The sequence below is a fragment of the Ruditapes philippinarum genome, unplaced genomic scaffold (genome assembly GCF_026571515.1).
Source record: "Ruditapes philippinarum isolate M1 unplaced genomic scaffold, ASM2657151v2 ctg114_1_1_1_1, whole genome shotgun sequence".
Lineage (NCBI taxonomy): Eukaryota > Metazoa > Mollusca > Bivalvia > Venerida > Veneridae > Ruditapes > Ruditapes philippinarum.
In genome coordinates, this window is record NW_026859562.1 from 35,539 (window position 1) to 53,200 (window position 17,662).

At 34.7% G+C, this 17,662-nt stretch overlaps 1 protein-coding gene across 5 annotated transcripts in view; it reads right to left on the minus strand.

Moving 5' to 3' along the window:
* Positions 1-15,263, minus strand: part of LOC132756999 (myosin heavy chain, clone 203-like) — a 36,054-nt gene extending 20,791 nt beyond the window's left edge. The window contains exons 1-3 of one of the 5 annotated variants that reach the window (XM_060748161.1): positions 15,052-15,263; positions 6,058-6,234; positions 2,377-2,575 (exon numbers count right to left, since the gene is read on the minus strand). In XM_060748161.1, the coding sequence (XP_060604144.1) occupies positions 2,377-2,575; positions 6,058-6,096 (238 nt within the window). In that variant the 5' untranslated portion in view covers positions 6,097-6,234; positions 15,052-15,263. Of the gene's footprint in view, positions 1-2,376; positions 2,576-6,057; positions 6,235-12,619; positions 12,746-13,289; positions 13,425-15,040 lie in introns of those variants that run through there. The other 4 variants (XM_060748163.1, XM_060748162.1, XM_060748165.1 and 1 more) reach the window with 4 other exon arrangements.
* Positions 15,264-17,662: the final 2,399 nt, after the last annotated feature.

The window sequence follows — 17,662 nt, forward strand, 5'->3', positions numbered from 1 at the left end:
TATTGAAAACGTGAATCGTACGTCGTACAAAAGTAAATAAATGTTTGCTTAACAAGAGCTGTCACAGGAGACAGCGAAGCTCGACTAATAAAATACTGGACGCAGTAAGGAAGACAAAACTATGGAAAAAAATAATTATTTATAATAATGTTTTAAGTTATAGTCAAAAAATAACATTGTTAACATAAATTCCAAGATCAAGGGGAATAATTCTGGAAATAGTCACACTAGAGTTATGAACCTTCTCACACAACATGTGTGTAATGATAAGAAATATATATTTGAAGTTTGAAGTAGATTCCTTAAAAAGTAAAGAAGTTATAATATTTCTTAAAGAAAATCCTAAGTTCAAAGAGAGATAAATCTGTAAATGTTGCTTCAAGAGTTATGAACCTTGTCACATAAAATGTAATTGATGATAAGGAATAAATATTTGAAGTTTGAGGTAGATATACCTTTAAAACTAAAAAAAATTATAGTAAAAAATAACATTTTTCAAGTTTATGGGGAGATAATTCTTGCAATATTGGTATTAGAGTTATGAACCTTGTCACATAAGATGTGGTTAATGCTAAGGTACGTATATTTGAAATATGAAGTTGATCCCTTTAGAAATAAAGAAGTAACAGTAAAAATAGTATTTTTTTCAGGAAAATTCTAAGTTCAAGGGGAGATAAATCTGAAAATATTGGTGCTAAAGTTATAAACCTTAACACATAAGATGTGGTTAATGATAAGAAACATATATTTGAAGTATGAAGTTGATCCCTTAAAAAATAAAGAAGTAACCGTAAAAAATAGTATTTTTTAAGGAAAATTCTAAAATCAAGGGGAGATAAATCTGAAAATATTGGCGCTAGAGTTATGAACCTTGTCACATAAGATGTGGTTGATGATAAGGAAAATATATTTGAAGTTTGAAGTTGATACCTTGAGAAATTGCAAAGTTATAGTGAAAAATATTTTACTGCACCAAAACTTTAATCTGAAATCTGGACGCGGACACGAACGCCGTCGCCACCGCCGACGCCGGGGCGAGTAGGACAGCTCTCCATATACTTCGTATAGTCGAGCTTAAAATGACAAAACAGATTTTATTTACCAAAGAAATGATTCCGAGCATTTCTATATATATATACACACACATTGTATATGTAAGGAAATAATATATCGTTTTCAATATTTTCTCAAGTAAATCCTGAAAATGCTTAATTATATTTTGCAGCATGTATTTTACATGAACTTCACAGTAATACCTTGTGAATTCATTAAAACACTTTACATTACTATCAAGTCTATTAATATTAGAGCTTTTTTTAAAGATTTTCAAGAGCAATCGGAAATTCATATTAGGTGTATCGTATGGTGGCTGACTTGGTTTTGTCGATATCTTTATCGCCTTTTCGTCTTGTCGCTACCGACAACACGACAAAGCGCCAAACGGCGCGTTGTCGCGCTATCGTCCTGTCTCTAACGAAGCACGCCAAACGACGCGTTGTCGTGTGGCGCGTTGTCGTGATGTCGCCCTGTCGCTTGGCGTACAAGCCATTCTTTCGATTTGAACCGAGCGACAATGTGACATCGCGACAACATGCCGCACGACCACGCGCCGTTTGGCGTACAGCGTTAGCGACAGGACAACGAGACGAAAGTCCGACAACGCGCTGTTTGGCGCTTTGTCCTGTTGTCGCTAACGCCAACACGACGCACAAAAGCGTTCCAAATCAGCCACCATAGTGCCTCTATTTCCTAACAAAAGTCCATATCTGAACAACATTAAGATGGGGATCAGTCTTCGCGCATCTGCAAAATGCTCCAAATCGGGACTATACAGGTGTTCGGTGAGTGGCCATGATTAAATTATACCCCCATTCCCCCTCTACAACCCAAAAAAACTTAATATCATCCAAACATCAAAAATGTTGACAAAAATCAATTATATGGAAAAAATGACTAAAAAATAAAAGGTATTTTACTCTACTTTCGTATTGTATAGAAAAAATCACACTAGCATCTCGATTTTCAGCGCATATACCGATCTTAACAATCTTTGTGTAAAATCTTAGAGTAAGGAAACAACACTGACACATTCGCTGATTATACGTAGCAAGTAAAATTCAAGCCCAAACTGTCAAAAAATTAACTCGGAAGAGATCTATGGAATAAAAAAAATTGTTACCTTCGAGTCGACAAAAAATAGTCCAATCGGGAGCATGCTGCAGGTGCGCGATGACGTAGTATCCTACCAATGGAGTAGATCGAGTATGAGATCACAAAAATATTATAAGCTACTCAGAGTATAATGTTAATATGTTTTGATATTCAGACTTTCTAATATTTAATTTCGGTTTAGTCTTTTTAACAAACGATCCTTACTTTTAAATTCCTTAAACGATTTGTCCTCGGCAAGGGTTTTGGGGGTAACAGGTTGTCTGCATTGTGGGCAACTCTGGTTCTGCCTTATCCACTTCTTGATACATTCAGTACAGAATCGATGTCCACAAAGAGTTATTGACGAATCTTCCATTTCATTGTGGCAAATTGAACAATTGAATATTTCGTCAACTGTGCTACCCTAGTAAACCATACAACAATGTTGATCATTTACAATAGATATAATATTTGCGTGTGGACTACATGACGTACTGTACCTACGAAAGACCGGTGGAGAAAATGGCAATTTCATGAATTCCCGATTTTATCTTCATGAATTCCCGATTTCATCTTCATGACTTCCCGATTTCAAGTTCACGAATTCACAATTTCAACTTCACGACATCACGAAATGGTAATTAATATTCATGGTAATATCCAACAAAAACATCTCGCAGATGAATTCGTGAAGTTGAAATCGTGAATTCGTGAAGTTGAAATCGTGAATTCTTGAAATTGAAATCGTGAATCCGTGAACTTGACATCGGGAATTCATGAAGCTTAAAGTCGGGAATTCGTGAATTTCGTATCATGAAGTTAAAATTGTTAGTTTTTAAAGATGATATCGGGAATTCATGAAGTTGAAATGGCCCTACCGGTATTTCGTATGTACCCTTCCACGCTAAGTAATACATCTTTTGTTATTTCTATAATCTTTTGTTTTATAGTTAAATGTATGGGAAGCTCTTCCATAATGAGAAATATGTTTTCTTTTTGTTGAATAAACTTGTGAAATTAGCATACCTACATTTGTTATTTCTGATACATTTTGCTACCATACTGAATAAAATGTATGAAGTTTATTTTAAAATAATAGAATAATAGGAAAAACTTACCATTAAGTCATTTAAAGCACGATTTAAGCAAAAGAAGTAATCTATTTTGAGACATTTTTATACCCCCGCACAACGAAGTTGTAAGGGGGGTATACTGGAATCAGCTTGTCCGTCCGGCCCGTCGTCCCGTCCGTCGGTTTTTCCTTGTCCGCCCAATAACTTAAGATTCCTTTGACCCACAGTTTTCATATTTGATATTTAGATTGGTCATGGTTAGTAGATGATCCCTATTGATTTGGAGGTCACTGGGTCAAAGGTCACAGGGGCCTTGACTTCTAAAAGCTTGTCCGCCCAATTACTTAAGATTCCTTTGACCCACAGTCTTCATATTTGGTATTTAGATTGATCATGGTTAGTAGATGATCCCTATTGATTTTGAGGTCACTGGGTCAAAGGTCAAGGTCACAGGGGCCTTGACTTCAAAAAGCTTGTCCGCCCAATAACTTTAGATTCCTTTGACCCACAGTCTTCATATTCGGTATTTAGATTGGTCATGGTTAGTAGATGATCCCTATTGATTTTGAGGTCAAAGGTCAAGGTCACAGGGGCCTTGACTTCAAAAAGCTTGTCCGCACAATTTCTTAAGATTCCTTTGACCCACAGTCTTCATATTTGGTATTTAGATTGATCATGGTTAGTAGATGATCCCTATTGATTTTGAGGTCACTGGGTCAAAGGTCAAGGTCACAGGGGCCTTGACTTCAAAAAGCTTGTCCGCCCAATTACTTAAGATTCCTTTGACCCACAGTCTTCATATTTGGTATTTAGATTGATCATGGTTAGTAGATGATTCCTATTGATTTTGAGGTCACTGGGTCAAAGGTCAAGGTCACAGGGGCCTTGACTTCTTAAAGCTTGTCCGCCCAATAACTTAAGATTCCTTTGACCCACAGTCTTCATATTTGGTATTTAGATTGATCGGGGTTAGTAGATGATCCCTATTGATTTTGAGGTCACTGGGTCAAAGGTCAAGGTCACAGGGGCCTTGACTTCTTAAAGCTTGTCCGCCCAATAACTTAAGATTCCTTTGACCCACAGTCTTCATATTTGGTATTTAGATTGATCGGGGTTAGTAGATGATCCCTATTGATTTTGAGGTCACTGGGTCAAAAAAGGTCAAGGTCACAGGGGCCTTGACTTCAAAAAGCTTGTCCGTTCAATTGCTTAAGAATGCTTTGTTGAACATTCTTCATATTTAGTATTGAGGTTATTTATGACTAGTAGATGACCCCTTTGATTTTTAGGTGACTATGTCAAAAGTCAAGGTCACAGGGATTTTAATATAATAAGCTTGTCTGCTCAAATGCTTAAGAATACCTGTCCGCAGTGTATTGATTTTCACATTTTAAGCATGTAGAATACATAACTTAGCAATGCACTGGCTTAGTAACCTCATATTTGGCAGGGCTTTAAATGGCCACTGTTGATTCTGACAAAGTGGTATGCGGGGGTATTCACGCCATGGCAGTGGCAGTTCTAGTTGCTCTTGATAATAGACATTACCCTTAAATATAGTCATATGTTAGAAACATCTTTTCTGTTTCATGTTTTATTTCATTTCTATAGATTAAAACATGTAATTTCTAGACACGGATACACAGGGAAGGGTCTGTGTGTGTGTGGGGGGGGGCGGTACCTTTGGAGCTGGTATATTTGGAACCTGGCTCCCTGCTGAGCTTCCTATCTGCGTGTCTCGAGGTAATTCGCTAGCGTACGTTCATGCAGACGTATCCGATATTGATTACTCTTGATCAGTGTAAAGCCAGGTTCAGTTCAAACGTTAAAGGTCCGCTGCTTTTATTTTACTTAAAAACTTTTTTGTTGTAATTTCGGTGTCCTGATACAGTTTCCAAAACGTTACCTACTGGCCAATTACCTGGCCAATTACCTAAACTATCTTTTACTCCTGTTGCCTTTTGGCAGTTTGTGCAATCATAGTGATTAATTATTTGGTATGAAAGTCTTAATACTTCTTTGTTTACCATTTGCTACTTTTATGACAAATAATTTTACATTGAGTGCTACTTTCTTCAGGTGATAAGTATGGATCCTGCTCTTAAACCATTATTTAAGCTTTCTAAATCTCGTGTATGTGCTTTATAGAGAACGAAAAATCTGTTCGATTCTGAGGCATGATATGCCTTAAACCAAAATAATGCCTTTCAGAATTATATCGTTCAGGATGTTTTATGGGATTATAAAAAACATTATGCAGTATCATTAAAATAAGGATGCAGAAAGGTTGATATTTACATTGTACCACTCCTGCATGTCCGACATTTAATGGGAAATTAAGAAACGTGTATTTTAAAACGTGAAACCGAAATGCAACTGAACATTGAAAGAAAGAAAGTCATCTAAGTTACGTTAAAGTCTGAAATGTTCTGGGGAAATACAGGAACGCGAACACTAAATAGTGAGCTGTGAAATGCTTGAGAAATTTCAAATTAATAATAAACTCAATCACTACGGTTTACCATCTTATTACCTAAAAAAAAAGTATTTGCTCAACCATAAGGTGATAACATGTGCTAAAAAGAAGTAATGTTCTGTGATCAATAAAACACATTCTCTTATATGCATATGCAACTTCCCTCATGAATAGAAGACATGATTACCTTAAATGCAAATGATTCATTTATTAATACGCATCTTTTTACGAGATACATCATTTCACCATATCAGACAGCAAACGAATTGCGCTTATCCGAAGTTTGGCGGAAAGGGCCCAAAGGTTACGACTGATGAGACAGTAACGTGTTGGCTGCTACAACTACGCAGATCTTACCTGTCTGTCTGTTCGGGATCGACTACCTGCCTCTGCCATATCTCCGTTTATGTATCGGTAATATTTCTGGGAATCTTTCTGTCAAAGGTTAGATTTCTTTTGGTGTTTCTTTCCCAATAAAGAAATTATTCTGATTATTTCATTCGCAGCCTGTTTTCTGTTCTTGCGTCTAAAGACCTGTAAAAACAAGGGACACAGTTTATATTTAATATTTGTGCAGTTTGCGCCAAACTGATTTATGAATTGACTTAAATCGTCTATTACCACTCAAACCGAGGCTGCCATATTTTTTAGCCCCATTATATATCTCCTATTCTAAGGGTGAAAATGATCAAATTATATGATTCACCCAATAGAAAAATGGCTTTGCAAGAATTTAGAAGTCAAAAAGATCATATGTTTAACTTTTTTTTTGCAAAAGCATGATTATAATATGTAAGGTATATTTACATTTCGTTATCTAACTAATATTATATGACAGTACAGCGTGTACTGTATGAATTTGATACTGAAATCTTTAAAGAACTTAACTTTGTTATACAATAAAGCTCTCAATGATCTCATATGTATTTGATATCGCTCTGTACAATAAGTACCCATTTATTTGTTTATGTGCTAATAGAGCAGTATTTTTCAGATAAGGCGATAATCCTTGGATAAATCGATATGTTATTTACTGATTTCATACTGCTCAAGGAAGTGTCAAAGGCGCGGTTAAAGATGAAAACGAATAAAAGTCAGTAAGAAATGAATATAACCAAGCAGTCAGGTTTGGGAATTTAACCCATTACTTCATGAGCATTTTGTAAAAAAATGGCTGTTTTCATTTAAAAGTCTCCCGTTACAAGTTCAAATTGCTATAAAACTACAAAAACTGCTTCAATACTAATCAAACTTGGCACAAATGTTGACTGGACAATTGCCTTTGTAACAACATGCCCAGGCTTAAATTTCCTGTTACCATGGCAACGAGGGAACATCTCAAAATTGCCAAAAATGACTTTTTTGCGTTGATTTTTTCAATCAAAATTGATTTCAAAGTGCTGCAACATCTCAATGGATTGAGATAGAGTCAAATGCTTTTCAGCGTTCGTTACACGTTACCTTATGATCGATCTGGGGTCATTTTTAGCCTCTCACAAGTCCAAAACTTTCTTGGCGATGAGGGGGAACTGCCGCCCCCTTCAAACCCCCCAAACAAAGGGGCCACATCCCCCTCCTGGCAACCCCCTGATGTATCTTTTGGTTGGGGGCCGCGTCGAAAAGGTGGTCACTTTTTAAAACAACATTTCTCAAACAAAAACAAGTGTTAGGAGCCTAAATAAGGCATTTTTTTCACCATTTGAGACAACAATAAAAGGGGGGAGGGCGAAAAAGGCGTTAAAAGGCGTGTATATCGGATAATGGGTTAACAGAAAATGATGAAAATACCTGAAATTACCCAAAATCGCGTTTTTCCATGTTTAAACATGGCCTTACATATAAATTTGAACAAGAATTGTTGTTTTGTAGATTGATTTAGTTTTATTAACCCATTACTTCATGGGCATTTTGTGAAAAATGGCTGTTTTCATTGAAAAGTCTCCCGTTACAAGTTCAAATTGCTTGCTGTAAAACTATAAAAACTGCCCCAATACTAATCAAACTTGGCACAAATGTTGACTGGACCATTGCCTTTGTAACAACATGCCCAGGCTTAAATTTCCTGTTACCATGGCAACGAGGGGACATCTCAAAATTGCCAAAAATGACTATTTTGCATTGATTTTTTCAATCAAAATTGATTTCAAAGTGCTGCAACTTCTCAATGGATTGAGATAGAGTCAAATGCTTTTCAGCGTTCGTTACACGTTACCTTATAATCGATCTGGGGTCATTTTAAGCCTCTCACAAGTCCAAAACTTTCTTGGCAATGAGGGGGACTGCCCCCTCGCCCCCTTCAAACGTGTTGGGAGCCTTAATAAGGCATTTTTTCACCATTTGATAAAACAATAAAGGGGGGGGGGAGGGTGAAAAGGGCGTTAAAAGGCGCGTATATCGGGTAATGGGTTAAATCCGTGATTTTACATAAATAAGGATTGACTGGCTTGGAGACACCTTAGGACGCATTCCTTTTGATTTTAAGCCTTTTATTGAGAGCCTCTTTATTGAGAGACTCTTGGATTCCATTGCGGAACAATTATGTTATGAGGGTATCATGTCATGATCTCATTTGATTTTGACCTAGGTTGGTCAAAGTTATTGCTAGTACTTTGAGCCTTGAGTAGTGCAGTAGATTTTGAAAATTAGAAACCGGCCACCCAAGTTTATCAAAACATAATTATGAATACTGACGTTTTCAGAGCTGTAACTGAAAAAAATAAGTCAAATGTAATCAAAGTCAGATCAGCTTTTGAATACATCCGTAGAGGCGACACAAAAAAGAGAGAAATACTTCTGCAGCTTAGATATATTTTATTTTGATTCATCTTCCCTTACTATTGTCAAACAACCATATCTTCAATGAATTGGTTCCAGCTCAGTTGTGAGTGTATGAGGCTTGTTCTAGAGAGCCCACAAACCCTTCATATTTATCAGCTGAAAATGCGTGAGCATCCACAGGATTATATTTCAATCTCAATTTTAAGGCCCTATCCAGATACATACAGATATTATTTAACGACCCATAAACGTTAACATTTACTGATATCCTGTGTTGCTATGATGATAATAATCATGAGTTTTCATAATGGCATATTGGTAGTCTAAAGCCTTTAGACCACTGTCTCCAGCCAAATAACAAGATAATTACGCTTCAAGCATATACGACATTCTCAAGCCAAATATTATTTGATCTATTATCCATTATGATAAACAATTTTGGCAGCCAATTCAGTTGTCACTTTAAATCGCCATTTCAGTGGTCAAGATCAAGTATTTTTAGTTTGGTATCCACTCGTATCCACAAATGTAAATGTGTAACATATACCAAGAAACCACTTGTACTACAAAATGCCTCTAGCATTTTATAGAGGATCTATTTTTTTAAAAGCAAACAAATTAACGGTTTAAACAAATCCTTAAAAAAAGAACCATCTGACCTTAACGGTCATGATAATTTAAAGGTCAAGGTGATATACAAGTTATTCAACATGTCCATTTGGTCACAAGTGTTGTCTTGTCCGTGTGTAAATAAAATCAGTACATAAATATTAAAATTATGACAACTTAACCAAAATTTAAATAATTTGACCCTGACGGTCAATGTAATTTAAAGCTCAGTGTCAAAGTAAGTTCAACTAACAATGTTAAATTTTGACATTGTATAACCATCATCATTTTAATTGTTGACCTTGCCTTGGACTTAGACCTTTGAGGTAGTGGCCTGAGTCTTGCGCACTGCACGTCGTCATTATGTCAAACATATTAAAGTATAATAATTTTTAAATCCATCCATCAATGACAGATTTGTTGATTGAACACGTACATCAGTTCATTTTTATCAAACATTTCCTTTGAAGTCAGGGTGTGTCCTTGACCTTTGAGCGTCAGACCTTAATGTTGCAATGACACATTGCCATAATGTTCTACAAATTTATACAATCTATTTTAATAATCGTCCATGAATGACAAAGTTATGGACTCGAAAAAGTTCGGACAAAAGAACGAACGTGCCAACATTTGGGATTTATGTGCTTTTTCTTTGAGATTTATGTGGCATTTTTCCCCATAAACCAGTAAAATTACCACATAAACCAGTCGGTTTATGGGATTTCCTTCTTGTTTTAACTAAAATTATGGACGAAATGAAGTTATAGACCATTGGTATTTTCGCCCGGATGGGACGGACGGAAGAATCGACGGACGATAGGTTGGACGCTTTAAAAACTATATGCCTCTCCACATTTTTATTTCTTTCTTTCTTTAGGGGTGGGGCATAAATTAAAATGTACATTCAAAAAAGTTGTGACAACACTCATAGCAACATTAAATGAGGATTTCCAAAAGGGTTTGTCTTAAGAAACCTAAATGGAAAGGTCGCTTGAGAGATATATTATCATATTGGTTAAGATGAAGTAAATAGCCATTATAAACAAGAATGTCGAACGACACATATGCCCCCTTTCTAGCCCTTGACTCACATAATTGGTAATTTTGTTACAGAAACTTGCCATAAATGGGTACATGGAAGTGTTCAATTATGGAAAAAAGAAAAATAATGAAGACTTTGTGAAATAGTTTTCAAGATAATGAGATATTTAAGGCACCTGTGACCTTGACCTTTGACCTAGTGACCCCAAAATCAATAGGGGTCATCTACTAGTTATGACCAATCACTATGTGAAAAATGAAGACTTTGTGATGAATACTTTTCAAGATAATCAGCGGAAACCATTTTGACATTTAAGGCCCCTGTGACCTTGACCTTTGACCTAGTGACCCCAAAATCAATAGGGGTCATCTACTAGTTATGACCAATCACTATGTGAAATATGAAGACTTTGTGATGAATACTTTTCAAGATAATCAGCAGAAACCATTTTGACATTTAAGGCCCCTGTGACCTTGACCTTTGACCTAGTAACCCAAAAATCAATAGGGGCCATCTACTAGTTATGACCAATCACTATGTGAAATATGAAGACTTTTTGATGAATACTTTTCAAGATAATCAGCGGAAACCATGTGGTCTACCGACCGACAGACAAGACAGACCGACATTAGCAAAACAATATACCCCCTCTTCTTCGAAGAGGGCATAAAAGTCATGAGAACACTTCCATCAAAATAATGCGCATGCGCAATGTCATACAAAAAATTAGAAGACTTTCTTAGACATTAAACGTCAGTTCAGTGTTCAGATCATTTATTTCCTTCAAAAAGAAGCAACGCATGTGGTGTAAATCTCGTCTGCAAAGGGCAACCAATATCAATAATAAAATATAACGTTTAAAGGGGCATAACTTCTAACAGTATTGCAATCAAGCTTATATCAATTATCATACAAATTCGTATCGTCATGATAATAAAGTATTATACGTTTATAGCTTTGATAGTTTTTGAAATTATTCTACTAATGATATTAATGTTGGCAAAAAGGGGCATAACTCCTAAAATATAGCTTTCAGAAATAAAGCCCATTTTATTTCAATGCACATCATTCAATAAATGCAGACAGAGCAAAAATGGAGAGAAACTAGAAATGTGTCCATAGGACACGGGTGCCCCCACCGCGCCACTGTTCTGTCAATCTTTTTACTAAGTCAAGGGAAATAACTCTACAAATACTGGATAAATTCACAAGCGAAACCCCAGGTGCAAATCTAAATATGCTGAGCAACCTACCCATAAGGTTTAATGACTATGTCAAATCCTTTTTGAGTAACTTGCGACACAAGTTGAAAATTGCAAAAAATTTCTAAATGAAGGGCAATAACTCTAAAAATAACTAAATAAATCCAGAAGAAAATACCTGGTGCATAACTGCACATGCTGATCAATATTCCTGTAAAGTTACATGACTCTAGATAGGTCAAATACTTTATGAGTTACGTGCGACACATGTTGAAAATTGCAAAATTTTACTAAGTCAAGGGCAATAACTCTGAAAATACTAAAAATATCCATACGAAAATACCCAGGTGCACAACTACACATGCTGATCAACATTCCTGTAAAGTTACATGACTCTAGGTCAAATACTTTTTGAGTTACATGCGACACAAGTTGAAAATTGCAAAATTTTACTAAGTCAAGGGCAATAACTCTGAAAATACTAAAAATATCCACACGAAAATACCCAGGTGCACAACTACACATGCTGATCAACATTCCTGTAAAGTTTCATGACTCTAGGTCAAATACTTTTTGAGTTACATGCGACACAAGTTGAAAATTGCAAAATTTTACTAAGTCAAGGGCAACAACTCTGAAAATACTAAAAATATCCAGACGAAAATACCCAGGTGCACAACTACACATGCTGATCAACATTCCTGTAAAGTTTCATGACTCTAGGTCAAATACTTTTTGAGTTACGTGCGACACAAAAGTGAACGGACGGACGGACGGACGGAAGGACGGACGGAAGGACGGACGGACGGACAAGGGTAAATCTAAATGCCCGCCACTAACGTGGGGGCAAAAAACTGTTTAAGCACAAACTACCCAATTAGATAAGGAACACCTAATGTATCATGTAAATACATTAGTCTCGGTAAATAAATAGAAACTGCAAGAGCAAAAGTAAAGAACATCAGTCTCGTAAACCTGACCTTGACCTACGTGACCACATTCTCCTTCCAATTTGATAGTACCATCAAATATATTTACCTACCAAATATGAAAGACATGACATGGGTCATCAGTCAATGAATAAAATTAATGCTGTTTAAGTAAAAGCATAAATATTTATTTAAGCACTTAAATTGTTACATTGACATTAGTGCCCCTACATTAAATCACCCCTGTATCTACCTGCAAACTACGAAATCCATCAGTCAATAAAAAAAATTATTTCCAAAAATCTATTCCCAGTACTAGTGACCTTGAGATTAATCCAAGTGACCCTAACTGCACTTACTGTAGGTTAAGTCCTACCAAATATGAAAAACATCGGTCAATGAGTAAAGGCTATAAAAGCAAAACATTTACCAAGCGATAATATACGCGTAAATTAAACAATCAAGAGGTAATGTATATTTTACTTCCTCTTTGGTCTTTATCACTGTTTAAAGTGACATTATGCTCATCCAAGGGTATAAATGAGTAAACAAGTGAATGTTATAATAAGTTTTCATTTTGCCAAAATTCCTTTAAATATAATTTTTTATTTCACACTAACAATAAACAACACGTGGATTCAAACAAAATGTCTGTAAATATCCACTAGATTTTACCTGTAACGTTCATTCCATAAAAAGAGTGGGACTATCTACATGCGATCTTATTTAAAATATATATACATGTATATGGAGAGATAAATAGTGGAAATACTAACGAACGATTCACTGAAAGCGTAAAAATCTGTAATGGATTCTATTCACAAGAATTTATTCATAGATGCCCTTTGTAAACGATCGTTTATATTTTATTAAAAAATAATATACTTATCGTTAACATGCATTTGGTTATATATAAAATATGTATCAATTTAAGTGTTACATGCTTTTTAAATGTCCGGTATATGTAACATTTTAACCGCTGTAAGTATATGATTATGTTATTTTACATTTTAAAAAAAAAGATCATACCTTTTGCCATGGAGCTAAATATACATCTGTGCTTTTGCCGTCTTTCTTTCAAGGGCTTGAAATAGAATTTCACCTTGTTCTAAGTTTTACATAAAACCCCTCAGAAAAAGCACGTTAATTTTCGAATACATGTTACGCTTGATTGACTTACAAAAGCGTAGTGGTTTGGTATCTTTGTTGAGTCTGTGATTGTTAATAATGAACTACATAAATTATAGGTTTCAAGTGATTAACATTAATTAAGTTAAACATTATTTAATAGAAAATGCCGAATTAAAACCTATTGTTCGGTAAGAAAAATAAAAGAGCATGTAGGTAAAAAGATACCGTACGAGTACTAGAGTTACAGACCCTAGTGCGCGTTCGTGCGTGCGTGTGTGTGTGTGTGGGGGGGGGGGTGGCTTTTAAAAACCTCAATCGCTACGCTCTATCGATTTTCAACTCGCCATCGGGCTGTCAATGCTTCTTCGTACGGTATTTATTAACTACTTCCCATCACTAGGATTAATCAAGTGTTTACGTAGTGTGAGTCCGTCTGCTTAGGTCAACAGAAAGAACATTTGATTAATAATAATCTATATTATCATATTAATCTACAACATTTCTTAGGATATGACCTTCATTTGTATCAAACTCAAATCGACCTTGGCTTATAATGATCTGACCTTGATGGTTTAGTTATTGAATTTTCACTGATTTTTGCTATAATTGACTGTAACTTGGTAATTAATGAATGTAATATCTTCATACTTGGACATAAAAACCTTTTAGCAAGACCTTCTTAAAGGTTGAAATGACCTTGACCTTTAATTAACCTTGACCGTCAAGGTCACATTCTTGCAGTTTGGTAAAATGGTCATCATTTTGTCATTTATGTACGGATTTGATTTATACTTGGAAAAAAACAACAATAAAAAAACCCCAAAAAACAACAACAACAACAACAAAAAACACAAGATTTGCTACCAAACAAACATATTGAATAATTTAGATGTGACATTGTCCATTATTTGAATTGACCGTCAAGCTCAAATTGATGAAATTTGTTTTTTATGTAACTGGCTATAACTTTGTTATTTATAAATGGAGAACTTCATATTTACACAAAACATCCTTAAGGCCAGGACATCGTCTTAACGTGTTAATGATTAGATAGCACGATCTAATTTGTATTTGAATTTTTTCGAAAAGAATCAGAAAAGAAAGAATGATCAAACTTACAGAAGTAAGTTGGGAGTTTTGTCTATTAAACATGCACACATGCATGTAACGCAACTTTTAACTTTTATGCAAACAATAAATAAATAAAAATAATAAAAAAGACAGACTGTTATTGATAACTCATGTACTTGTTTGCTACAAAAACTGTTTATGTAAACATTGATAACATCCATATTCAAATTTTAACATTTCTTTTTGTTTATCGTTATGTACATGTATTTATGTATCTTTAGTCATTGTAACGTCCAGTCTGGTCATTTTTCAAAACATGATAAACTCGTGCCTATCATTTAAGAGGGTACTTACGGGGTATCTGCAAAAATGACATTCATTTTACTTTATTTCAAACGCATGGATAAATGATACCAACTTAAAACAATAATATGGAAATCTAAGTAAGATTACTATAATTATGCCTCTAACTGTCAATTATGTAAGATTTTAAATGTCACATAAAATCAAATATAAATTTTGATAACATTCAAAGATGGTAAACAATTTGCATGTATAGAAGTTTGGCTAATATTTACTTAAATTTTACCTGTCAGGTAATATTCCATTCCAGATTTTGTCTGCACTTCAATGAATTTAACGTGTTGATATAATTATAAAATTTAACGTGTATCTAATGTCTGGTTAATACAATAATATTTACGTATTATACATGAATATTCATTGACAATTGGCGATAAAGCCCTTGTAACACGGAAGTAAACACTGCGTATGTAGTTACTAGGCTTTTTTTGCTTTGCTGTGCATTTCTATTTTCAGAAAACTTCAACACCTATAAACGTTTGACACAATTAATCGCATTATTAACAATAAGGTGATCGTTTTTGAAAAATCGCTGGTCATGTATTATCAAGTAGTATTCAGTAGAGATCTAAAACGAAAGTAGAATTATTTTTTTGATTATTTTTGTGTTTTACATTGGAAACAGACTTGTATTAGTCTAATAATGCAAGAATGTTCACTCTTTAATCAATATATTAATACTTGTTTATTTAATCATTTATTCAAGATTGGATTTTAACATTACTTTTATTTAATTATAATAGATTATGACATTTTATTTGTACTTTAGTTGAATTTATCGTGTACGGTACAGTAAAACAAAATACAAACAAAATGGGCAATCTTATCATAAAAAAACAAAGTTAATCTAAGAATTCTTTTAATACGGTCGTTTAAACATTTTACAAGGTAAGTACGTCGCCGTTTAAAAAGTGTAACACCCCTACATTTTTTAAAGCTGTCATTAAATTACTGAATTATTGGAACGAATAATCAATGGTATTGAATAAGATATGCTCTTTAAAAATCAGTACGGAAACAAGTCAGGCACAATTTAGTTTGATATCAATCAGCATTTATTTGTTGATGTGTTAGTAATGAAATCATATGTCCCAAGAATGCGCAGAATTATATCCCTCTCGCATCCGAAATTTAATCAGCGTTAAAAAAAATCACAGTCTGTTAGGGATATATTATTATATTATTTCTTAAATATAAGCAAAAAGAGGCCTGCTTAAAAGGTTTAAAGATTAAACTTTAAGTTTGATAACCACTAGGGCAAGGCGGACCGGGGAATGTCAAAGGTATACATAATGTACATATTCTGCAAACAAGGGTAATAAAGATTATTTAAAAAAGAAAGAAAGAAAGAAAGAAAGAAGAAAACATCTCGTTTAATTGGTAATTTTGAATTATTTTTGTTCATCTTTAGTTTTGCATTATTTTTTATCCTTAGTTGAACAAACATTAACAGATCGATATCACTGACTGTCACTCCTGAGGTTCCGGGTTCGATCCTGGGTAACACCCTTGGGATTTTTCAGAAACACTTTCAGTGTTTCCCACCTTACTAGAGGTGTACTGGTAAGAAATCCAGGTAATCCTCGCATGTATCAGTGCTATACACTGGGCATGTAAAAGAACCAAGGAATCTATTCAATAAGAGCTAGAGACTGGGTCCCGGATTCCCTTGTATCTCATAGCTGTCTCTAGAGTCTGCTTAGGTAAGGACCCTACTGGAAATAAGTGCTTGCACTTTCGTAGCCCGGTCCCAAGAAAATCAAATCGATATATCATACGCCAACCATATAAATTGGATGATGTCCAATGCCAATGTCACCCTTGAGGATCATATATCAAGCAATTAAAGCCTCTATAAATCCTATATCCCTTGAAGGATGTTCTTCATACGTGGCTTAAATGTTAATCTCAATTAAACAAGTACAAAACCCAATAAAACATGTACCCCCTTTGAATGATTTTTTCTTCAAAATTGGCTCAAATGTTCACCTCAAAAATGCAATGTGCAAAACCTATGCAGCAACTGTGTATGTTCAATGTCAAGGTCAACATTAAAGGTCAAATGCCAGACAATTTCGTGTCCACTTTAAACATCCTATACCCTTTGAAGGATTTTCTTCAAATGTGGCTAAAATGTTCACCTGAACAAGACAATGTGCGGAACCCATTCAGCCGCTCTGCAGGTTGGTTAAGGTTACCAGTTTTGTCGGTGCAACACCGTATCTAAATAATGCCATAGCCCTTCGATAACGAAAAAGCAAATGTTGTTTTACATATGAGCCGCGTCACGACAAAACCAACATAATGGGTTTGCGACCAGCATGGATCCAGATATTCTTACACTTAAAATTAGCTACTGATCTTGAACAGATAAAGACTTTTTTTATTCAATCCTGAATCATGCATATTTAGCAATATACAGTGTCGTCTTATTAAAGAGCCCCATTACTTAACTTCCAATTTGTAAATAAATATATAACTATATTTTTTTGAGAAATCTTGTTTAGTATATTGTCACATTATAATGTAAATATATTAAAAGTTAAATATGTACTATATTTTAAATGCCACATAATCATTTCTTATACGGAATTAACATTCTTGAGTCATAAAAAGGCTGTTCAGTTTGTTCTAAATTTTATAATCTTTTAAAAAGAAGCATTTTAAGTTTGACTTAGCATAAGGAAAGTATTTGCTTACAAAATAACCAGTCTGTCACAACTTTTATTAGCACATGCTGTATGAATTTTTTACAACGTTATATAAGACATGCATAAAAATTAGTTTAAGCTACAGTCTCACTTACATCCCGGCAGAGCCCCGGCAGAGCCCCGGTA